We start from the raw sequence: 26,574 nt of genomic DNA, 5'->3' as shown, positions 1-26,574 counted from the left end.
GTTCAGCAATAATAAGGTTCGTTTTCGGGTTTTCCTGTTGTTGACGCCGACGCCGACAGTGCACATGATTCTGATGCCAAATCTTCCCCACGTTTGTCAGGAGAATTCCCATTCATCCTGGTACTAACAGTGGGTGGAATGTGGATATCTGCACGAAGTAAACAAGAGTATGTCAAAAGGCATATTGTCGAATGCAGATTGTAAACTTCTGCGTGTTGAACTAACTAATGTCAACACTGACCGGTAAGCGATACCGTCCAAAACGCAATGTAGATATCCTTTGAAAGTGTTCTGTCACAAATATCTTGCAATAAGCACATCGTCAAGGCATACTGTATCATATAACTGCCCATTGGCCAGAAGAAGCACACAACCCGACATGGGGTCATGTGACACTTAATTATGACGTCAACATAAATTGTGCAATGAAGTTTTTGTGCAACAGAACAAGCGGAGCGGGAGGCTGGGTGGTTTTAATAATGCGTAGCCACGAGTGAAAATGTCTCCTTTCCTCCGTCACGAGATGAGAGAAACATGATATCTCACTTGACACTTTCTGTGGCTTACTTTGCATGGAAGACGGAGTACACAAAAAGTCTTCTTGCAGGTTACGGAAAGGGGCGAGTGGTGACGAATGCACTCTTCCCGTCAACACGGTGACATCAGCATTACCTGGTGAGTGTTCGAAAGTTCACAGTAGTTAGTTATGTTGATAACACAGCTATGTTCTTGGTTACTTACTTACTTATATTGGAGATTTAACGTGCGCTTTCCGACTGCAAGCGTATGTCGCACACGAGCCCGGCCAGGCCATTTAATGTGTTTCCAAAAAGGGGAAAAGTGAGTTTGTGCAACCCAGGAGGGGGGCTTTAGGGGTTGCTTATATAGTAATTTTGAAATTTTGAGATTTGGAAAGAATGCCAAGAGTGGGTGGGGGACGAACTAAGGGAGCTGTGTGTGTTGGGTGGTTATCAAATAAGGTAGTTTTGGATTTAATATTTTATTTGGGGTTTAAATGCGGCTAATTAGTCCTGTTTTTATTAGGTATATGCCTAAGGCTTTGAATTTTTCTAATTTATTTTGTGGATTTAGGATTGATTCTAGTGTAAGTCCGGTTTTAAGATTTAGGGTAGTCTGTAGTGTTGTTCGGTGTGTTTGGTAGTGTGTGCAGTGAATGAGTACGTGTTCTGGTGTTTCTTGTTGTTTGCAATGTGGGCAGTTTCCTGTTGTGTGTAGTTTAGCTATTTTACGGTGATTATTTAGTTTGGTATGGCCTGTTTGTAGTTTGGTAATTATTCTGTCGATTTTTTTGGATGGGTGTAGTATTTTGGGTTTATTTAGGATTTTTTTGAGTACTTTCCTGATTTGGCTATTTGAGTTTTGGTATATATTTTGCCATTTTTGGTTGATTTTTTGTTTAGTGACACTTTTGATTTCTAATTTTGAGCTGGGTAAGTTTAAGCTTATTTCTGGGAGTTTAAGGGATAATTTTGCTGCTTTATCTGCCTTTTCATTTCCAAAGATTCCTACGTGGGCGGGGATCCAAATGAACTTGGTCCCTGTCCCGAGCTATTTAAGATGTTGAACGTTACAGTTACGATATACTCTACACTTTATTGTATAGCGAGTGACTGTGACCTAGATAGATAAATATGTATTGTAAAGAGGTAAATGTTCATTATGTCGGGGCTAATTATGTAGCTGGCTTCCATGTGCCTATTGCTATTTCTGTTCTTTAACCTTTTATCAGTGCTAATTATCCCCGGCCTCCCCTTTGCCCATTGTCAATCATTAATAATTTAATTCCTGGCTTCAAGTTGTCCATAACTATCAGCGCTAATGACTGTAAAGTGTTGGCTTCCATTGTCTATTGCTAATCACCCATCAGCGCCAATTACCTGTTGGCTTCCTTTGTTAAGTTTCCACCTTTTGTTATCTTATTACTTGTGTTGTTCTTACATGTACATATACATGCTATCTGCCTAAAAGCATTCATTCACCTGATGGAGTAAGTTAATACTCCGAAACGTTATGTTCCTCATAATAAAGAAGTTGACATCCATAAATTATGTTCCTTACGTGTATCGCTTCTAAATGTCTTACAAAGACTTGATTATCTACGTACGTTTGGGAAAATGCTTTGAATAAAATATATCCTATCAGAGAGGAGATGCACTTTTCCTGTGCGGCGTATCACGTAAACTTCAGTTGGTGTCCATTTTCACGATCAGTGGTGGGGGGTTTGTATAACCTGTGAGTATCGTCGGTTGAGACGCTGGGATATTTTTAGCATACAAACTGTCGTAGATATTTCAACAGTCCTTGTTCGTTTTTATTCAATGTTTGTTTTTTTCATCTTTCGGGTGTAATCTCAGTTTTGACGATCCCTGAAGATATTGTTCACTCTTCCCGAGTCAACACGGTGACATCAGCACAACCTGGTGAGTGTTGGAAAGTTCATAGTAGTTAGTTATGTTGATAACACAGCTATGTTCTTGGTCCCTGTCCCGAGCTATTTGAGATGTCGAACGTTAGTTGAGCGTTACAGTTACGCTATACATTACACGTTATTATACAGCGAGTGACTGTGACCTAGATAGATATGTGATGTTAACAGATAAATGTTCATTAATCTGGCATTGTGTTACCGAATGTTTATGTGCATTATCATGTCAGTTTATCTCTAGTTTTGATCACATCTCATCGTACTTCACGGGGATTAGGTCAAGGGTAAGGTGTCATGGTGGTTGTGGTGTTATTTGTTTCAGTGTTGTGAAAGACGGATCAACCTGAATATAACAGTATTTACAAATTATCATGCATGTGGTGTAGGGAAATACCTTCTTTGTATAGTTGCAGTTATTATGGGGAAAAAACTGTGGAATGTATGAATATAACCATCGGTTATGCTGTGTTTCAATATTGTGTATGTCAAGTTAACCCGCAGTGACACATATTGTCAGTCATGCATGGAAACACACTGCTGATTCAAAGTTATTCAGGCTAGAAAAGAAGTTTTTTTGCTTGATCTGCGATTTTACTTCAGAAATTTGATACAAGGCAGGCGGCGCTGTGTGGAGTGTCTGGCCTTGTGTGAAGGTGCATTTCAGACACTCGTGGAATTAATGGATCTAGACATATTAAGGGAACGACACGAGGGGATGTGCTGATGAATGGGTTACCGGATCATCGAGGTTAAATCGTAATGTTCGGATGGTATTTTACAACATGCACGACCATCCAGTCAACCTACACACAAAGAAAACTACAAGAAGTCATTACTTACTTACTTACTTATATTGGAGATTTAACGTGCGCTTTCCGACTGCAAGCGTATGTCGCACACGGGCCCGGCCAGGCCATTTAATGTGTTTCCAAAACGGGGAAAAGTGAGTTTGTGCAACCCAGGAGGGGGCTTTAGGGGTTACTTATATAGTAATTTTGAAATTTTGAGATTTGGAAAAAATGCCAAGTCATTGACATCAGGACCGTGATAAGGGAACCTATCTGCCCAGTGCTTGGGACTTATTGCTTTGATCTTTGTCGGGGCTAATTATGTAGCTGGCTTCCATGTGCCTATTGCTATTTCTGTTCTTTAACCTTTTATCAGTGCTAATTATCCCCGACCTCCCCTTTGCCCATTGTCAATCATTAATAATTTAATTCCTGGCTTCAAGTTGTCCATAACTATCAGCGCTAATGACTGTAAAGTGTTGGCTTCCATTGTCTATTGCTAATCACCCATCAGCGCCAATTACCTGTTGGCTTCCTTTGTTAAGTTTCCACCTTTTATCTTATTACTTTGTTGTTCTTACATGTACATATATATGCTATCTGCCTAAAAGCATACCGAAAACAAGAAGAGCCGCAGGAGGACTAATCATATTTATCAGGGAAGATATAAATTACGAAGAAATAAAAATAGACACGCCAAACCTAGAAGCCAACGGCATTAAAATCACATTAAATAACCGAAACATAAACATCATAAATATTTACCACTGGGCGGAACAAAAAGTCCAACCTGAGGATCTAAACAAACTACTCAAAATAAGCGATAAATCTACCATATTCCTAGGAGACTTTAACGCTCACCATCCTACATGGAGCATAGATGATAAAATAGATAATCATGGCAAATTAATCTCCGAATGGATAGAAACAAATGACCTAGTACTCCTTAATAGCAACCAACCCACGAGGTACGATAAGATAAACCAAAAAATGTCGGCTATCGACCTAACCATATGCACCGCAGATCTAGCCCAAAGCACTCAATGGGAAGTGCACGACGTCCCGCTAGGTAGCGACCACTTCCCCATAAACATAACCATAGGAAATACAAACGTACCAATCCAAACAGAAAACCAAGAACCAAAATTCCATTACAACAAAGCTAACTGGGACCAATTCCAAGATATCTGCAACGAAGCTAACTTAAACGAAATAGAAAATAATGATCCAGAAACCTATTGTAAAAACCTAACAGACTATATAATAAACGCAGCCAAAACCTCCATCCCCTTCAAAGTAACTAAGACAGGCAAACCGACGGTACCATGGTGGAATGAGGAAATAGAACAGACTAGACGAAAACGTAAATCAGCCTTCAATAAAGCAAAACGCGACTACAAATATTTAAACATAGCCCACGAACTAAACCACCAGGTTAAAAAACTAGTCCAAATAGCCAAAAGTAGAGACTGGAAAAAATTCTGCGAAGGTATAAATAATCCACGCGCAAAATCCACGCCATTAGAGGCTTAAAACGACATAAAAAAAACCCCTAACATTAACAACTCAACCAACCCCGCCCAAAAAGCAAATAATCTCGCCAACCACTTTTCGGCCGTTAGCAGTAACAGCAACTTCAGCCAAAAATTCCAAGATAAACTTAAAACAGAAAACAAACCCACAAAAGAACCAAACAATAACAATCTAGAAATAAATCAACCCTACACAATGGAGGAGCTCCTCTACGTAATCCAAAACAGGAAAAAGGGCACAGCCCCAGGATTAGACCTAACCTCTTACCAAATAATTAAAAAACTCCCCCTAAAACTGCTCCAGGCACTACTCAAACTATACAATCTCATCTACCTAAACGGACAGGTTCCTACACCCTGGAAACAGGCCCTAGTCATACCAATCCCTAAACCTAATAAACCAGCTAATCAAGCTAACTCATATAGACCAATATCCCTAACTTCAAACTTATGTAAAGTAATGGAATCAATGGCTAAAAATAGATTACAACATTACTTAACCCAAAATAACACCATAAACCCAGATCAAAGCGGTTTCACTCCTGGCCGCTCAACCCTAGATAACCTCGCCCGACTAGAACAAGATATTAAGACAGGACAACTAAATAAACAATATACCACAGGCATCTTCTTAGACTTCTCTAAAGCTTTCGACATGGTATGGCACGATGGGCTAATACAAAAACTTAAAAAAATAGGACTCAAAGGTCAGATAATAAACTACATCCAGGACTTCTTAAACAATCGTAAAATAACCGTGGGTATAGACCAAACTCTATCGGACCAATGTCCCCTAGAAAATGGCACTCCACAGGGCAGTATCCTCAGCCCCACCCTCTTCAATATAATGATAAACGATCTATTCGAGGGTCTATCCCCTAAAGTAAACACATCAAAATTCGCGGATGATGGAGCCATCTGGATCCGCACTAAAAGCATGAAAATGGCCACAAATCTACTCCAAAAATCTCTTAATAAAATACAACAATGGGCTGACAAATGGGGCTTCTCCCTTAACTCAGAAAAAACAACAGGAATAGTATTCAAACATAAAAACATGAAACCCGCCTCCCCAATCCTCCAGCTAAACAACCAAACAATCAAATTTCAAAAACAAACCAAATTCTTAGGACTTATTTTCGATGAACATCTCACCTGGGATGCTCACATCCAAAACCTAACAACTAAATGCAGTAAAGACCTAAACACCCTAAGATGCCTAACTGGCTCTAACTGGGGAGCCTCCAAAGATACTCTCCTCTCTCTCTACATATCCCTAATTAGATCAAAACTAGACTACGGCTGCGCCATATACAACACCCTAAACAACTCTCTATCCAAAAAACTTGACTCAATACAATATCAGGCTCTCAAACTCATTACACGCACCCAACATGGCACCTCCTACACCTCACTTCAGGCCTTAACAGGAGAAATGCCACTAAGTCTACGCAGGGAACAGCTAAGCTTAAATTTCTGGGCCGCGTCCCAATCAAACCCTCTCATCCAAAACTTAATAAACCAAAACATCAGCCCTAAAAACCAAGCTCTAGCTCGTAAACACCCCTTACTTACCCCAATATCCCAAAGAATAACAAACTACCTAAATGAACACCAAATTAAAAATCTTAAACAAAACTGCAAACAATCAAATATCTTCACCCCTAAACTTAAAATACCCAAAATAGACACAACACTAGCTAGCCAAATAAATAAACAAACCGACCCAAACATAGCTAAAACTACCACACTAGCATACATACACAAAAATTGGCCAAATTGGTGTCACATTTACACGGACGGATCCTCAGATCCGACCTCCAAACACACGGGTTTCGGAGTCCATACCACACAACCAACTAAAACCACACAATCCTTCCGACTCCCAAATAACCAATCAATATTCACGGCCGAACTAATGGGCATGGCCTCAGCCCTCCACAATCAAGAATCCAAAAACAACCAAAAAATCCTAATACTTACTGACTCCCTAAGTGGACTACAAGCCCTCCAAAACAAAAATACCAAAAACCGACCTAAATTAATAAATCAAATACTTAAAAGCTCCAACGACCTAACAAAAGCAGGCAAACAAATAACCTTCTTGTGGATACCCGCCCACGTAGGAATATACGGTAATGAAAACGCCGATAAAGCAGCTAAACTATCCCTTAAAATCCCAGAAATAAGCTTAAACTTACCCATCTCAAAATCAGAAATTAAAAGTGTAAACAAACAAAAAATCACAAAAAAATGGCATAACCTATATCTAAACTCAAATAGCCAAATCAAAAGAGTGCTCAGCAAACCACTAACCAAACCAAAAATTCTCCATCCATCAAAAAAAATCGACAGAGTAATCACTAAACTCCAAACAGGACACACCAACCTAAATAACCACCTAAAAATTTTTAAAAAACACACTACAGGTAACTGCCCACACTGCAAACAACCAGAAACCCCAGAACACGCACTCATCCACTGCACACACTACCTAACACATCGAACCGCATTACAAACCACCCTCAATCTAAACAAGGCTCTCACTCTAGAAGCAATACTAAACCCACAAAATAAACTAGAAAACTTCAAGGCCTTAGGCGTATTCTTAATAAAAACGGAACTAATAAAACGCATCTAAAACCATAATAACCTACCAAATCAAAATCACATAAACAAACAATCATCCACCATACCCAGCTCCCTTAGTTCTCCTCCCCAACCCCATCAGCATCTATTCCAAATCTCAAAATTCCCAAATTCTATATAAGCAACCCCTAAAGCCCCCTCTTGGGTTGCACAGACCACCCTCGCCCCTTTCGGAAACACATTAAATGGCCTGGCCGGGCCCGTGTGCGAAATACGCATCAGTCGGAAAGCGCACGTTAAATCTCCAAAGTAAGTAAGTAAGTAAGTAAGCATTCGGTTGCAGTTTGTACCCCAAGCGAGCAACACCTCCCAAGCCAGCACAGAGCATTGCCTGATAGCCAGCCAAGGAGAACTCCAACATCGGTAATTATCACGTCATCCTTTCAGCCTTATTCACATACTCTTACAATCACTCTCACCGTTTGTTTGTTTGTTGTTTAACGCCAACCTAGCAGTGTTCCAGCTACAGGACAGCGGTTTGAAAATAAACGAGTCTTGGCCAGACAATCAGTTGCAGTTTGTACTCCCAGCGAGCAACACTCCCCAAGCCAGCACAGAGCATTGCCTGATAGCCAGCCAAGGAAACTCCATCATCGGTAATTATCACGTTATCCTTATTCACATACTCTTAAAATCACTCTCACCGAATTAATCATAAAACCCCTAAATCCTTAAAAAACAACAACACTAAATAACCAACACCTTATCCTACCCAATCTCCCTAACACAGCTCGCACTCATTTCTACTCACACCAACGCCCACCACTCAAACACACCCTTTGACCCAACTCCTAAAAACAAAAAACACCTAATCCCCCCTTCTCCTAAACACAACGCTCGCTCTTTCCTACTCACCACCCACGCCCACCACTCACATACCTCCACTCCTTCGACTAAATATCTCTTAATCCCCGCTTTCCACTTGTCTCACCTTATCCCAGCCTTCCAGAATCAAACTTAATCTTCAATAAATAATCCATTTCCCAAACCCTCCTACTAAAACCAACAACAAATAACCACCGCAACCTCCTCCGCCTCCTAAACACAACTCACCAAGTAAAAACAACAAACCAACTCACCTCCCCAAAAAACTCCACCACCGCTCACCACTACACACGCTCTCCAACACAACACCCAAACAATATGACTGACACCCGCAACGCCACACTCGCAGACATTCCAGCTCCTTACTCACCCACGCCTGCGGAAGCGCACAACACTTCTGGGAGGTCACTCGAAAACATCGTCCCGACCGAGTATGGCGAAAACACGACATACACCACCCCAACCAAACCAGCTAACTCGCCACCACAAAACACCAAAAAACGCAAACTCGACACATCCACTCCACCTCCATCGCCAACACCCTCCCCGGCCGCCTTCCTCACCACCTTCGCCCTCTACTTCTTCTCAGCAGGCTCAGGCACCACTCTCTCACTAGAACTTTCGGCAGACAAAATAGGACTTTGGTTCAAAAGACAAAAAATAAATTACAACAATATTAAAAAAGCCAACAAAGGATACCAGATAATCTTCCCTAACCGAGAATCTTACAACGCAGCAAATAAAATAACTCAAATATTCCACGTCACGGTAATCAAACAAACACCTAATTGGCAACAATATACACGAGGCGTAATTAGGGTTAACCCCAGGGAAACAACTGAGGACTTACAATTATACTCTCTAGAAGCTAACATAAACCAAGACCAAAACCCTCAACCCCTCATCACCAGCACGCGCAGAATAACCTCAACTAGAAACGGAAAAACGGTCCCAACCTCCATTGTCATAATCAACTTTAAAAAAACCGCTAAATTCCCTGAAGCCCCCAAACACATATCCTTCGGAGCCCACACCAACTTAGAAGTCAAACCCTATATAAAGCAGGTTAAGCAATGTTCAAAGTGCCTCAAATACAACCACACTGCTTCCCAATGCACCTACCCTAAAACTAAATGTAAAAAATGCGCACAAACAGACTGCCCAGGCACATGCACACCCTGGTGCATCCACTGCAAATCCACCCAACACACCTCACTTTCAAACCAATGCCCACACAGACACACACTCACCCAGCAGGCCAACAAACACATAAACATAGAAACGGCTAAAATCCAAACACGAAAATTTGCTACACCTGCATCTAAACCACTCCTCCCTACACCACACCCAAACACCATCCCACAAACAAACACCACACCCATAACCGACAGCTCTGTCTGGGACCCCTACCGAGAAACCGCACCCACCTCACACACACAAGCAGCCACTCAACCAACCACGAACCCTCCCAAAACATCAACCCCCGCATGCAAAACAAACCTCAAAATGACCACCACAACACGACCCTCATCCAAGCACCCTACAGCCCATATGGCAACAACGCTCTCCCACAAGCAAGCACAACAACAAAACACAAACACTAAGAAAACATCAGCTACACCCATCCCGCCAACACCTTCACAACCCTCCACATCACATGCCTCCCCCATGGAAACTCAACCATCTAAACCTAATCCAACCCATGACGAAGATTTCTCCACTACTGAGGAAACAATAGACACTACTCCAACTAAAACAAACCAAACTTCCCAACCAGCCAACACCCCAAACCTAAATAACCTCACCTTACTCCTAGCATATATGCATAGTCAAAACTCACCAAAAGCTAGTATGGAATCCTTCCACAAAGTAGCTTTCAATCTAAAATTAACCGATCTTCCCTTCTTCCTCTTTAACCTCCATCTAAAAGAACTCACCGAATAAAATAAAAACTAAAAACTAAATCACCAATCACCCGAAACCAATAATGGAAGGACTAAATATTTTTCAGTGGAACGCCAACGGACTCACCTCCCACGGCCATGAACTAAAAACTAAATTTAAACTAAATAAAGGCCCTCACATTGCTTGTATACAGGAAACCAAATTCTAAAAAAAATCGAAATTCACACTACCTAACTACAACTCAGTTAGAACTGACAGAGCTAAACCGAAAACAAGAAGAGCCGCAGGAGGACTAATCATATTTATCAGGGAAGATATAAATTACGAAGAAATAAAAATAGACACGCCAAACCTAGAAGCCAACGGCATTAAAATCACATTAAATAACCGAAACATAAACATCATAAATATTTACCACTGGGCGGAACAAAAAGTCCAACCTGAGGATCTAAACAAACTACTCAAAATAAGCGATAAATCTACTATATTCCTAGGAGACTTTAACGCTCACCATCCTACATGGAGCATAGATGATAAAATAGATAATCATGGCAAATTAATCTCCGAATGGATAGAAACAAACGACCTAGTACTCCTTAATAGCAACCAACCCACGAGGTACGATAAGATAAACCAAAAAATGTCGGCTATCGACCTAACCATATGCACCGCAGATCTAGCCCAAAGCACTCAATGGGAAGTGCACGACGTCCCGCTAGGTAGCGACCACTTCCCCATAAACATAACCATAGGAAATACAAACGTACCAAACCAAACAGAAAACCAAGAACCAAAATTCCATTACAATAAAGCTAACTGGGACCAATTCCAAGATATCTGCAACGAAGCTAACTTAAACGAAATAGAAAATAATGATCCAGAAACCTATTGTAAAAACCTAACAGACTATATAATAAACGCAGCCAAAACCTCCATCCCCTTCAAAACATCTAAGACAGGCAAACCGACGGTACCATGGTGGAATGAGGAAATAGAACAGACCAGACGAAAACGTAAATCAGCCTTCAATAAAGCAAAACGCGACTACAAATATTTAAACATAGCCCACGAACTAAACCACCAGGTTCAAAAACTAGTCCAAATAGCCAAAAGTAGAGAATGGAAAAAATTCTGCGAAGGTATAAATAACCGTACAGATGCCAGAACGGTCTGGCGCAAAATCCACGCCATTAGAGGCTTAAAACGACATAAAAAAAACCCTAACATTAACAACTCAACCAACCCCGCCCAAAAAGCAAATAATCTCGCCAACCACTTTTCGGCCGTTAGCAGTAACAGCAACTTCAGCCTAAAATTCCAAGATAAACTTAAAACAGAAAACAAACCCACAAAAGAACCAAACAATAACAATCTAGAAATAAATCAACCCTACACAATGGAGGAGCTCCTCTACGTAATCCAAAACAGGAAAAAGGGCACAGCCCCAGGATTAGACCTAACCTCTTACCAAATAATTAAAAAACTCCCCCTAAAACTACTCCAGGCACTACTCAAACTATACAATCTCATCTACCTAAACGGACAGGTTCCTACTCCCTGGAAACAGGCCCTAGTCATACCAATCCCTAAACCTAATAAACCAGCTAATCAAGCTAACTCATATAGACCAATATCCCTAACTTCAAACTTATGTAAAGTAATGGAATCAATGGCTAAAAATAGATTACAACATTACCTAACCCAAAATAAAATCATAAACCCAGATCAAAGCGGTTTCACTCCTGGCCGCTCAACCCTAGATAACCTCGCCCGACTAGAACAAGATATTAAGACAGGACAACTAAATAAACAATATACCACAGGCATCTTCTTAGACTTCTCTAAAGCTTTCGACATGGTATGGCACGATGGGCTAATACAAAAACTTAAAAAAATAGGACTCAAAGGTCAGATAATAAACTACATCCAGGACTTCTTAAACAATCGTAAAATAACCGTGGGTATAGACCAAACTCTATCGGACCAATGTCCCCTAGAAAATGGCACTCCACAGGGCAGTATCCTCAGCCCCACCCTCTTCAATATAATGATAAACGATCTATTCGAGGGTCTATCCCCTAAAGTAAACACATCAAAATTCGCGGATGATGGAGCCATCTGGATCCGCACTAAAAGCATGAAAATGGCCAAAAATCTACTCCAAAAATCACTTAATAAAATACAACAATGGGCTGACAAATGGGGCTTCTCCCTTAACACAGAAAAAACAACAGGAATAGTATTCAAACATAAAAACATGAAACCCGCCTCCCCAATCCTCCAGCTAAACAATCAAACAATCAAATTTCAAAAACAAACCAAATTCTTAGGACTTATTTTCGATGAACATCTCACCTGGGATGCTCACATCCAAAACCTAACAACTAAATGCAGTAAAGACCTAAACACCCTAAGATGCCTAACTGGCTCTAACTGGGGAGCCTCCAAAGATACTCTCCTCTCTCTCTACATATCCCTAATTAGATCAAAACTAGACTACGGCTGCGCCATATACAACACCCTAAACAACTCTCTATCCAAAAAACTTGACTCAATACAATATCAGGCTCTCAAACTCATTACACGCACCCAACATGGCACCTCCTACACCTCACTTCAGGCCTTAACAGGAGAAATGCCACTAAGTCTACGCAGGGAACAGCTAAGCTTAAATTTCTGGGCCGCGTCCCAATCAAACCCTCTCATCCAAAACTTAATAAACCAAAACATCAGCCCTAAAAACCAAGCTCTAGCTCGTAAACACCCCTTACTTACCCCAATATCCCAAAGAATAACAAACTACCTAAATGAACACCAAATTAAAAATCTTAAACAAAACTGCAAACAATCAAATATCTTCACCCCTAAACTTAAAATACCCAAAATAGACACAACACTAGCTAGCCAAATAAATAAACAAACCGACCCAAACATAGCTAAAACTACCACACTAGCATACATACACAAAAATTGGCCAAATTGGTGTCACATTTACACGGACGGATCCTCAGATCCGACCTCCAAACAGACGGGTTTCGGAGTCCATACCACACAACCAACTAAAACCACACAATCCTTCCGACTCCCAAATAACCAATCAATATTCATGGCCGAACTAATGGGCATGGCCTCAGCCCTCCACAATCAAGAATCCAAAAACAACCAAAAAATCCTAATACTTACTGACTCCCTAAGTGGACTACAAGCCCTCCAAAACATAAATACCAAAAACCGACCTAAATTAATAAATCAAATACTTAAAAGCTCCAACGACCTAACAAAAGCAGGCAAACAAATAACCTTCTTGTGGATACCCGCCCACGTAGGAATATACGGTAATGAAAACGCCGATAAAGCAGCTAAACTATCCCTTAAAATCCCAGAAATAAGCTTAAACTTACCCATCTCAAAATCAGAAATTAAAAGTGTAAACAAACAAAAAATCACAAAAAAATGGCATAACCTATATCTAAACTCAAATAGCCAAATCAAAAGAGTGCTCAGCAAACCACTAACCAAACCAAAAATTCTCCATCCATCAAAAAAAATCGACAGAGTAATCACTAAACTCCAAACAGGACACACCAACCTAAATAACCACCTAAAAAAACTTAAAAAACACACTACAGGTAACTGCCCACACTGCAAACAACCAGAAACCCGAGAACACGCACTCATCCACTGCACACACTACCTAACACATCGAACCGCATTACAAACCACCCTCAATCTAAACAAGGCTCTCACTCTAGAAGCAATACTAAACCCACAAAATAAACTAGAAAACTTCAAGGCCTTAGGCGTATTCTTAATAAAAACGGAACTAATAAAACGCATCTAAAACCATAATAACCTACCAAATCAAAATCACATAAACAAACAAACATCCACCATACCCAGCTCCCTTAGTTCTCCTCCCCAACCCCATCGGCATCTATTCCAAATCTCAAAATTCCCAAATTCTATATAAGCAACCCCTAAAGCCCCCTCTTGGGTTGCACAGACCACCCTCGCCCCTCTCGGAAACACATTAAATGGCCTGGCCGGGCCCGTGTGCGAAATACGCATCAGTCGGAAAGCGCACGTTAAATCTCCAAAGTAAGTAAGTAAGTAAGTAAAAGCATTCATTCACCTGATGAAGGAGTAAGTATATACTCGGTTGTGTTCCTCACAAGAAAGAAGTTGACATCTATAAATTCTGTTCCTTATGTGTATCGCTTCTAAATGCCTTTCGGGGCGGTCTGGTAGCCTAATGGTTAAAGCGTTCGCTCGTCACGCCGAAGACCCGGGTTCGATTCCCGACATGGGTACAATGTGTTAAGCCCATTTCTGGTGTCCCGCGACGTGATATTGCTGGAATATTGCTAAAAGCGGCGTAAAACCATACTCATTCACTCACTCACTAAATGCCTTTCAAAGACTTGATTATCTACGTACGTTTTGGAAAGTGCTTTGAATAAAATATCATATCAGAGGGGAGATGCGCTTTTCCTGTGCATAACTTCAACTTGTTTCAATTTTCACGATCAGTGGTGGCAGGTTTGTATAACCTGTGAGTATCGATGGTTGAGACACAGGGGTATTTTTAACATACAAACTATCGCAGATATATCAACAGCCGAGTAACGTGACAATATAAGGCATCCCCAAATTGGATTGAAATTACCATCACGGTGTATAATTTCATGATTGCTAGATGACATGTAAGAAAAAATGAATAACCTGGGATGCTTAAATTTCAGAATTGCTAGGTTTGGGCTCAACACAAGCTAAAATATACCAATGTGTAAACACTATGACATCAGTGTTTCATGTACGATTAAAGATCAATCACATTTCATAACGACTAGAACCTGTGAATATAAGTTGATTCTTTTTATTTTTCTCTCTTAATTCAACGCCCACAGAAGTAAAACGTATGTGTATAATCGACAAATATATTCTTGAAATTTACCTTTCACAGTAAACATGGACGCAAAGAAGAGAGTCGCCATTGTTGGGGCAGGCATTTCCGGTTTGGCAGCCATCAAGTCATGTTTGGAAGAAGGATTGGAGCCTGTGTGTTTCGAACAATATGACAACCTTGGTAAGTTGGTGCAAGTATGTGAATATGGATTCAAGTGTGGATATGGAAATGTGGGTTCAAGTTTGTTTTAACCCCCTGGATGACACAGGGACCTATATGTCTTCAACCCTCACTTTGAAGCCGAAAACATTCAAAATATACTGGCGGAAAAAGGTAACTGTGCTTCATGTGAAGTGTTGTGAATGTTATGTTATTCGTCTGATCAATGTTTTATGATAACAAATACCTGGTAGTAGGAGACAGAACGCCCTGAAAGAGGGGGCTGGTGTGACAACTCAATCAACAATGTCAACAAGTGAGATTGTTCTATGGATGACGCCGTTATTGAGCAAGTTAGCCTCTACACCGAAACGTAACATTCATTGTAATACAGAAGTTGTATATCCAGAGAACTATCGCCCTTGTTCAACATACCAACTTGTAATATAAATGGCACTTAAAGAAGTTAACAATATCAATATCGGATGAGATCACCATTTGCGTTAACACATACGAAGCTGCGGCGGTGCATTTAAGACACCAGAATGTGACCAGATTGTTGAGCGTTGGATGATCATTACCGTAGTCCATGAATTGTAATGCCACCCCAAGCCATTACACTTCCACCCTCAAACTGACGAACTAAACGTTCTCCTGGACGCCTGTAGACCGTGCACGGCCATCAGAGCTGTTCAGGTGAACCTGGACTCTATGGAATAACTGGGCGTGTAGCTGGGTTTTGGGCCGAATGTTGTGCTCCCTCAACCGGTTGTGTACGGTTCTGTCACTAACCGGTCTGAAAACAGGAAACATTCGAGCTGTTAATGTGGCTGTTTGGTATCAATTCCGTAGATGCACCAACCGAATGTGGTTGTCTTGTTGACGTGATGTCTCATGTGCACGACCGGCCCGTGGCAAGTCACGAATGTTCCCTGCTGTAGACGTTGTATTTAAGCAAATCGTAGCATTGTGTATTCGTGCTTAATGGTTTTAAAAACATCTCATTTCCTCCGTCACGAGATGAGAGAAAAATTATATCTCACGAGACACTTCCTGTGGTCTACCTATCACACAAGGACTCAACACCCGAAAACTCTAACGCATGCGCAAATTTATACTCGTTCCGTACGCAAAATAACAGCGATAACCACATTCGGCTGATAATACTTGCTCGTTTTGTTTTGTACTGTCGGTTTCTTGAAGAAATATAATTGATGACTTTTTGGTTCGAAGGAAATTAAACATATCTTTTCGTTTATTGTCATATGTTTGGTGGCCCCGAGCATTCATTGACAAAATTGTAAAATCAGACATTGATGTTAATTCTTTCATACACGTTTTTACATGTCAATGGGTCTAGTGTGAGTGCATATGTTTGTGAGGTGAGGTGAAATGGGGTTTAGCGTCGCGTCCAAGATTATTGCACTTATATAGCGACGTGCATGCACGTGTGTGTGTGGCTGCTTGTACTATTCCGGACTGATGCTGATTTATAGTGCTAGCTCACTGAGATATCATGCCGCAGTTTAACATGAATACCCTACTCAGACACAGTATACTGACTCCGAGCCGACCAGTCCTTGCTTTAGCCCCTTTATGCCGAGCGCCAGACAGGGTAACAACAAGTACCATCTTTTGACGTCTTTTGGTATGACGCGGCTTGGGATCGAACCCCGGACCTTCCGCTCTCCGGGCGGACGCTCTAGACCACGGAGGCGGTGCATTTGTAGGAAAGTTGTGAATAGATGAAGAGAGATTGGAAAAAAGATTGAGGATAGAAAGACTAAAATATACATGTAAGGGATGGAGAGAGAAAAGAGGAGAGAGAGATAAAAGTAAAATAAATACCTGAATAATCGTGAATGTCCGCAAATCGCATTATGTAGTCACGACCACAATACATAGATACATTTGTAAACCTTCACATTACAAACAAGAAAATGTTGATGCAGATCATCAAAGTTCCCCACCATATATGATGCCTCACAAACGCATAATTATGATGTTACTGAAAGGCACGAAGGAGCATAATAATATTAACCACAAATAAGACAGCGCTGGAAAGAAATATTATTTATTTTGAGTATTGGGCAATACAGTTGATACATTTGCATAGGGTAGGTCTATTTAAAACAGTTAACATGTTTAACGCCCAATCAGCATTATTCAAGCTATTTGACGGTGGACTGTAAATAATCGAGTCTGGACCAGACAATCCAGTGATTGACATCAAGAGCATCGAACTACGCAATTGGAATATGATGTCATGCATCAACCAAATCAGCGACCCTAACTACCCAATCCTGTCCGTGGCCTCTTACGGCAAGCATGGCTCCGGGTTGCTGAACCTGGGTCTTTATTAAAAAAAGTAGATCTAAGGAAATGAAAGCAATTTCTGGCACAAATGTAAACATGTGGAAACAGTCTCAATCTGTCAATAATACATACTCAAATAAAAGATTATTTTTTTACTCTAGGCAAAATGAAGCATTTGGTTATAATAACGAAAATGGAAATAATAAGGACTCCATATGGCAAAAAAGTCATACTAGACGAGATCTTTTTGTCACAACCACAGATGCATTCACTCAAATATGATCACGAAGTTGGAGAAATTTCAGTACCAGAACTAATCAATAACAGAGATTCCTCGTCTCTTGTTTTACGTTTTTTGGTCAGTTTCCTTTTTGTATTTCTTTCCTTCAAAGAATAGTAAATATGATCTTGATGAGTTACTTGTTTTTTTTCTATGTACTGTTTTTTGTCCAGTGTCAGTTACTGTTGTGGAATGTGATTTACTTGTAACAATGACTGGTGTGAGTTCATGTGATGATGATATATATACTGTTAAGATGATACATAACAATTCATCCATTCTACTGAACAGAAGTGACACTGCTTGTCCATTCGGATCAATCTCACCCAAACCATTCCGCTGATGAGAGTCAAATGATGCATACGAATCAAAATCCGTTAAAATTACAATGGAGACATCATTAAAAGTTACCAAATGTGACTGGTATATCAATATTGCTTGTTGAAATAATTGCAGGAAATTTGTTTCCCCTGCTTCAATACTTGGAGCACCTGTGACGGGGCCATAAAACTGATCTGTTTTGTCGACAATATCGCTTGAGGCACAGGCTGCTGGGAGCTGATTATGACCTAAATACCCCTCATAGACCGTAGAGAGCTGTGCATTCATGCAACAGATTGTCGAGGTCAGTGGAACACGGTACAGACGCAAATAGATTTGAGGCCCGGGACACATAATATATGATAGCGACCAGAGCTACGGCTGTACATTGAATTCCATTAAACGGTTGAAAAATACTATAGCCTTGATGCAAATTTGCCGATACACTAGTCACTATTTTGCTTTGACTTTGCAACCAAACGTTTCACACGTGGCGTTGTGCGGTGCACTGATAAAGAAAAATACGGGGGACTGGGAATACGGAATATAACTATTCCAAATATTTCCAGTGAACATGAGCATCTAAACAAAATAACTTCAGATGTCGTCGTTCACGAATAAGCATATTCAGAACATATTTTATATAATGCTGTTATTTACGATGTCCGGAGTACACTTCTTCATTCGTATACACCGTGCACATCACAAAATTAGTCCTTGAGGAAAAAAGGACATCGGATTATATATGGGTGGTTTAAGCATTTCAGCTTCTGACAAGAAAAGGTCAGATGCATCAATTAATTGCATAAAGACGATTTTGAAGAAACTCTTAGTGCTGGAAAAGAATAGCATCACCATTTTAAGCACATGATTTGTATGTTTCGTTTCGGTAACTGCGTGGCTTGAATTCCAAAATAAACAAACATGTCGACATACATGCTATAAAACTAACCTTTCCCGTATACTTCCCCGCCCTGAAGAATAACAGTGCCAAAAGAATCATTGTTACATCAGTAGATGGTGGATGAAAACAAACCAAGGGAGGTAAGCGTGCAGTTCACTCAAAGTATTTTATGATATATTACGGCGCTTCAACTGTTACAGTTACTGGTGCTCCTCTGAGAGAAACTGTGCATTGTGATTCTGTTATTTCAGCCTTTTTTTCGGACCCATACTTTTTGAATACAGTTCTGTGCAAAGTCAGAAGTTTCGAAAATAGTTCACAGGATGCACGGGCTAACCTTTGACCTCCGTTGATTACACTACAGGTGTTTTGAAATTGTTGAGGCAAGAGTCACACAAATATCACATATGTGCAAACAGTTTTAACACAGCACAATGCTGATGCAATAAACGTAAAGCATACCCGGAAAGAAAGTCCTTATGTGTTGTTTGGGAAGTGTTTTTTTTCTTCAGGAAAACCTGTTTCACACCTGCCTTACCATACCTGATCAAGGGAGGCAATCTAAACAAGATATTTGAGGTTAATAAAATTATTTGTCATATATTTAGATATGATTAAATATAAAATCAACTTCAACCAAAATACACATTAAATCTACGAGACCGTTGTTGGAGGTGGAAGAATACACGCTGGTCAAGTAAATAAATATGCGCTTTGCGAAACGAAGTCTCGATTTAGGAGTTAAATGTGAAATTTACAGTTCATAACGAAACATTTTCAAGAAAATAGCAAACGCCAAGAAGCGGTACAAATGACCGTCTGACATTATTTACCGATAATGGGGAGATAATTTGTGGGGAGGAATAGTTAAGTTAATAGTTCCGTCAAGGCATGTTCATTGCAGTGAAATATCAAGTGTTATGTTCATCGCAGTGAAAATATCCCCTTTCACAACTTCAGAAAAGTCAGTGTTTCACGCTTATGTTCATTGTTTATAATAAAAGTGTATTTTACACTGGCGATAAACATTATGTTTTAACATTTTCAGATATTTGGATGTTATTGAGTATTTTATGCGCGAAAAAGGTGAGCGCTTTTGAACCTCTGACTAACGCCAGACACATGCACATCTGACAGGTGTATAATAAGTTTCTCCAAAATAGAAAATGTTATAAAGATGAGAAATTGACAGTTAATAACGAAACATTTTCAACAGAATAACGAACAGCAAGAAGCCATATTAACTCTATTATTGACCATCTGTCATTATTTGGCGATACAGGGAAGACAATTTGCGGGGAGGTATCTCTTGTAAGACAACAGTTCCATCAAAGTTTTCTGTTCACTACAGAGAAATATCAAGTGTTGTGTTCACAACTTCACGCTTGCACGCTCAAGTATATACTAAAAGTGTATCATGTAACATTTTCAGATATGAGGATGTTATTTAGTATTTGATGAGCATTTGAACCTCTGTCTGATGCTGCACAGAGAATACTCAATGACACCCGCATATATGACATACTAAGTGGTATATATAATTTGTGTCTCCTAAATAGAAAATGTTTATAAACGCATTGAATTGTTTAGGAGGTATTTGGCACTACACGGAGGAATACAGGGAAGGTCAGGGCGCAAGAGCCTTTGACAATCTGACAACCAATGTCAGCAAGGAGATGTTCAGCTTCAGTGACTTCCCCTTCCCTTCCCACTTTCCGCCATTTCTGACGTGCAGTATGGTCCACGACTACCTCCAGAGCTACTGTGAGAATTTTGGACTCGGCAAACACATCCACCTCAACACCAAAATCATCAACATCAGGCAGTCACCTGACTACAACGTTACCGGAAGATGGGAGGTAGAAACGGAGGATCCCCAGAAGACTCAAAGGGATATCTTTGATTTTGTCATGATCTGCTCAGGTTTCTACAAGAAGCCTCGATTCCCTGACGTTGAAGGAATGGATACTTTCAGAGGAAGCATTGAGCACTCCATGAAGTTCAAAGATGCTGCGAGATACAAGGGCATGAACGTACTTGTTGTTGGTGAGGAATGTGTGTTGCAATTGTAGAGCATGATCAATCTAAGGGTCAATTGAAATATCCCCACCTATGGAATCTTAGAAGGGATATTGTCCCACTGTCACCCTTTACAAAAACGCGCAAAAAGTGTTAAAATTAACAAAGCATGACAATGCAGGAATGTGACATGTTGACCAATTGTAGCACTTTTACACATTTTGCTTGTCTTTCTAAAGGCAACAAAGTGACAATGCGACAATGTCCCTTCTAGGTGATTCAGTGGTGCCCCCAGCACAGCATTCCTATTGCTAGAGCAATCTGATCAGGTTACATTCACTCTCACACATAAACAGAGTTGTTCCAAGCTCTTTTACGCGTTACTGTAATTCATTATGATAGAAATGTAGATTGGTTCACATAAATGTGATCACTCAAGACCTTTGAAGGGAAGCACATAATGGTTACAGTTATCGAAACCTTTGAAAATAGTTATTCTGTCTTAATGTATATTTTAAATTTTCAGGAAACTCAAATTCCTCTGGAGATTTGGCTGCCGAGTCTGCTCGCTTCGCACATCAGGTATGTTGCATTCAAACGTAATGTAGTTAGTTATCCGCATGTGAAAATAGGGTTCCGTAAGTTGTCAAGGTCAAATATGTTATCATTTCACCACTTTGTAATGCTCAGACTACATGTATAATTCCCAAATATCTAAAAGTATACTTGAGTTGCCATTTGTAATACTGTCCCTGAATCACAGCAATATGCCACCAAAAGCAAAGCAGTAAAGATGGAAACCGTGGTCTGACGATGCAACCATGTGTCTATTTGGAATTTGGTCAGAGTTACATATCCACACACAGCTGGACAGTCTGCCCAAAGAAGACACTGCCGTTTATGATAAAGTCAGCAAATGAATGAAATGCAAGGGCTAGGATAAAACGGCTATTCAATGCAAAGAACATACCAAGATGGAGTGCAGCGATAAACGTAAAACTAGTGGCCAGTCTTGGAAACTATGCAAGTTTAATACTGAGCTGAATGCTTATTTATTGGAAATGATGACCAACACTTCCAACATTACCAGGAAGAAGATGATGATGGACTGGATGTGGAAACCTTCCACGATAACACTGCGTCTTGCAGTGGAAATGATGCTGCTGACAATATGACGATGCTGATAACCAAATAACAATAACACGTTATGATGACGACTTATCATCACACAATTACGATTTACCCGGTTCTAGATCCAAAGCCCTATTTCTATGCAACCATTTATCCTTGACTGACAGCACCAAAATGTCACCGAAACCAAAGTGGCAAAGGGGAAATTTATGGTCAGATGATCCAAACATGTGCCTGCTTAGCATTTGGCCAGGGTTATATATCCACGCACAGCTGTAAAGTCCGTCCTAAGCAGACAATTATGATGATTTTCTGTTGCTGTGTGGTTTCAGAGCCAAGTAGACATCAGATAGCTTTGATCACCGATCATCACAATAGGCATATCGACTTCGCTATCAGGGATACCAACTGGTACATTCCACTTGTAGGATTGTGGGAGAACATGTTCAGTGTCTGCAGCAGCCCGTAAAGCAACTACATATCTGTAAAAAATATATTTTGTAATGACACACAGGCTGGAGTATAATTGAATGCCATCCTTTTCCGTTCACAATCAGAGTGATAATGGTGTGGCACAATCATTAGGACATGATCCGCATCTATTGCCCCAACACAGTTAGGGAGTGAGTGAATATAGTTTTACGCCACTTTTAGCAATATTCCAGAAATATCATGGTGGGGGACACCAGAAATGGGCAATCGAACCCGGGTCTTAGGCGTGACGAGCGAACACTTTAACCACTAGGCTACTCGACCGCCCCTAACACAGGTAGGAAAATTCCATTTGTTCTGAAAGTCTTCACAATGACCGGACGTTTTATTCCTTTTGAATATTTGGAGGACAAAGACGATCGAATATGGCTCTGGACATTCGATCGTGCTCTCTCCACAGAGAATCATCGAAATTTGCAAAACAATTACACCAATTCCTACTTCTATGTTTTGTCCATAGGATACGTTTTCGCAACAATGAGCATCCAACACGAAAAATCGTAAAATGAGTCGACGTCTTTGGCCTATCTGAAAAGACGTCTGTATTTGGTCATTACTTATTTGAAAATGGAGCTCAGCTCTCCATATTACAGGATATTTAATCTGTACCTCTTTTTTAATATTCATGTAGGTGTATTACAGTGTAGGAGAAGGTATGTGGATGGTACCATCGATTGTGAAAAACGGGATGCCATACGATTTAGTTCTTCTCAAGAGGTCCAACATGTGGAATACTTCAAAGCTTTCAAAGGTGGTGGCAAACATGTGCAACGACCGACTTGATCATGTTCTTGGCGGAATAGGCCCGTCTACTCCCCCTTCAAGGAGCAGAATAATGGTGAACGATAAAGTCCAGTATAATATCATGAATGGAAGGATTAAAGTTGTCAAAACACTCACTCGTCTTGGACCCCATGAAGCTGAATTTGACGATGGCACTATCCTCAAGAACTTGGATGCCATTTTATTTGCAACCGGATATGAGCTCTCAGTTGACTTCCTTGATCACGAGGAACCATATAAAGGGGGTAAGAACGATAATATGCTATGTAAATCATATATTTTACCACTTGCGCGTAATTAAAGATACAAAGTCTGGAAAGTGGTTTTAATAGAAAACCTTAATATGTCGATACAATGTTTCAATCTGTTAATACCTGACGATATTTTGTGCAAATGTTACAAGCTACTACTATGTTACACTCCTATCTGCAGATAATGGCAAGCTGAATCTCTACAAGATGATGTTCCCATTATGGCACCATCACACATTGTCGCTGGTAGGCTGTGTTGACACCAATGGTTCCTTTCCACCATTAACTGAGCTGCAAGGTCGTCTCGCTGCCAGAGTATTTGCTGGCTATCACAGACTGCCTTCTATTGAAGTCATGGCGGATGATGTGGAAAAGACAAATTCATTTGTTCTTCAGAGATTTGGACGCTACAAATATCTGGTTGGTATTATATTGACGTCACATTAGCCAGACAAAAAAGTCCCTGAAACAGTTTTAAAATAATATTATCGTGAGTAATAAAGATAATACAAAATATGTTCCCCTCATACAAATTCTGACTGCTCACTACGCACCTTACCATGGCTTTGCCAATTGAAAGACTGGATTTTTTACACCTGGCTGTTTTTCGAACCTGTCTGTACATTGAAATAATTGTACAGTAAAACATATATTCTACCTTCCAGATGCCAGCTATTATCTATTGGGATGAACTGGCAGCGGAACTGGGTGTGGCCCCCTCCTGGTGGGACCTGTTCAAGGCCGGACCCCGACTCGCCTACCTGTACTACTATGGGCCTGCCTTCCCCTATTACTACCGACTGTGGGGGCCTCATCCGTGGCGTGGTGCTAGGGATGCCATCGACCATGCACTAGAACATGGTCACTATGCCAAGCAAGTGAGGCATGTCCAAGGACCGGACCTCGAGGGTTCGAGCTTCATGCTTAGATTCATTATTGTGTCTGTCCTCGCGGTCTTGCTGACTATGATGTACAATGGCTGAACGTATTCCTTTTAATCATCACTGTCAGATGCTAAACATCATGACAAAGTACAACAAGAATTTAAAACATTTATTCCAGATAGTACTGAATATGTGCGCTCCATTTGATGGTAACCTGACAAGATTTGGCTTACAGACAAAACGGCGACCCTTCGTTGAGCTACCATGATAAATATTAACTCACAGTTCCGTATATCAGGTGATATCTCGATATGTGTATGAACTTTACATCGGCCAAGTACCTGCTTGTGACAGAATGGGGGTTAGGATAGTGTGTCCTGCATCCCGTTACTAGCTAGTAAAGAGAGAAATATTATATGCATGTGTGTATAGCCACCAATCTTAACTGTGGTACAATAATCTGTCAAATAGCTGTAAGATAATTTGTTATTCATGCCATCTATATGTCGAAGCATATATCACTACCTTATTAGGACAGCATCCTTAAATACTTGGAGGTTATGATGAAAACATGTGGAATACTTTGTTGAATAGTTTCAGCATGGAAGGATTTTCTGTAGATTCAACTATAAATAGATTTGGTAAATGCTTCTTAGATATTTGCATATCTTTTCGATATCCTAACGTCCAGGTTGTGAATGGGGGATGTGGATCAGACGCATATGTTGGGGATTTCGCTTTTATGGGGGATTAAGGCACTAGCGTGTATTATAATATATTATGTTCATCTGAGTTATTTGATAAATGATGTAGTTTTGACATTGAGTCGCCACATCTTCCTCTCACAATGGATTGACCTACGTTGATGCAACTGGACAGGATAAAAGTGATCCAACTATTAATGAATCGTTCAATGTGTTAACTTGTTTCTTGTTTAATGCCGCACTTAGCAATATGGCAGCGGTCTGTCAATAATCGACTCTGCATCAACCAAGTCTTCCAGCCTGACCACCTGATCACCTGAATCTTTCAGATTTGCATGGACCAGCGATGGAGATGATAACTTGAGATACAATTTGTCATCAGATGAAGAATCTTATTTACTTGAAAAGGCAACAGATGCAGCATTCGTTAACATCAATGCTAGTGTTAAAAATATAACTGAAGCCTTATGTGTGGCTGCATTAGATATGAAGATAAAAGTCTGTTTTAACAAAATGTATCGTCAGTGGTATGATAGTTCCTGTGAGTTATTAAAGAAAGTAAGATGCAAATGTTTGAATCTTTTTAGAGGGAGAAAAGACTTGGTTTCATTGGGAAATTGTCGCCTGATCCGGAATCAGTATAATGTAACATGTAGACAAAAGAAAGTTGAATACTATGACATGAAACAAGAGTTTCATGAGTAAAACATTGCTGTTTCAAAAGTCTTTCAAATTTCAAAAATCCGGAGACAACTCCACGCAGTCAGAAAAGTATTAGTGAGTGAGTGAGTTGGGTTTAACGACGCTTTTAACAGTATTCCAGTTTTTTCACGGCGTGTCAGCTTAATGTGGGAGGAAAGCCTGAAGTGATACAGGTCTCAGACGTTTACCACTTCGGTGAAACCCACGAGCACGGGTATGGTGCTGAAAAACCTAGAATATAATCGGGGCGAACCGGGATTCGAACCCACAATCATAGGTTTCTGGCGTGCCCAAGGGACGCAACTCTGCACAGCGAATTGCGGCGCCATAGACGACTGGGCCACCCGTGCTCCCCAGAAAAGTATTAATATCGAATATTTGTCTGATCATTTCAAAAACAAGTTATATACATCCAATGTTGACAAAGATGATGACTTTTCCTTGGATTTGAAGATGATCCTATATTGCATATACTGATACCCAATTATGATGAGATATACACGAGTCTCCGATTACAAGTGATAAAATAAGGGAAAGCATTTCTCATCTCAACGTAAATCAGCTGCATATGACAAAA

The 26,574-nt window shown here is 40.3% G+C and overlaps 2 protein-coding genes across 4 annotated transcripts in view; both read left to right on the top strand.

The window, feature by feature from the left end:
• The first annotated feature begins 507 nt into the window (after positions 1-507).
• The window catches only part of LOC139471615 (flavin-containing monooxygenase 5-like), a 46,826-nt gene continuing 20,759 nt past the window's right edge, over positions 508-26,574 (top strand). The window contains exons 1-3 of one of the 3 annotated variants that reach the window (XM_071253994.1): positions 508-675; positions 2,376-2,441; positions 7,871-8,011. In XM_071253994.1, the coding sequence (XP_071110095.1) occupies positions 573-675; positions 2,376-2,441; positions 7,871-8,011 (310 nt within the window). In that variant the 5' untranslated portion in view covers positions 508-572. Of the gene's footprint in view, positions 676-2,233; positions 2,254-2,375; positions 2,442-7,867; positions 8,012-26,574 lie in introns of those variants that run through there. The other 2 variants (XM_071253993.1, XM_071253998.1) reach the window with 2 other exon arrangements.
• Positions 20,622-24,952, top strand: LOC139471616 (dimethylaniline monooxygenase [N-oxide-forming] 2-like). Its single transcript, XM_071253999.1, has 5 exons — positions 20,622-21,077; positions 21,577-21,632; positions 23,305-23,701; positions 23,889-24,127; positions 24,373-24,952. Exons 1-5 carry the CDS (start codon positions 20,708-20,710, stop codon positions 24,688-24,690), a joined length of 1,380 nt encoding a protein of 459 aa, XP_071110100.1. The 5' UTR covers positions 20,622-20,707; the 3' UTR covers positions 24,691-24,952.

The sequence above is a fragment of the Haliotis cracherodii genome, unplaced genomic scaffold (genome assembly GCF_022045235.1).
Source record: "Haliotis cracherodii isolate W230 unplaced genomic scaffold, xgHalCrac1.p SCAF_23, whole genome shotgun sequence".
NCBI classification, from domain to species: Eukaryota; Metazoa; Mollusca; class Gastropoda; order Lepetellida; family Haliotidae; genus Haliotis; species Haliotis cracherodii.
This window is presented reverse-complemented; position numbering and strand designations above follow the sequence as displayed.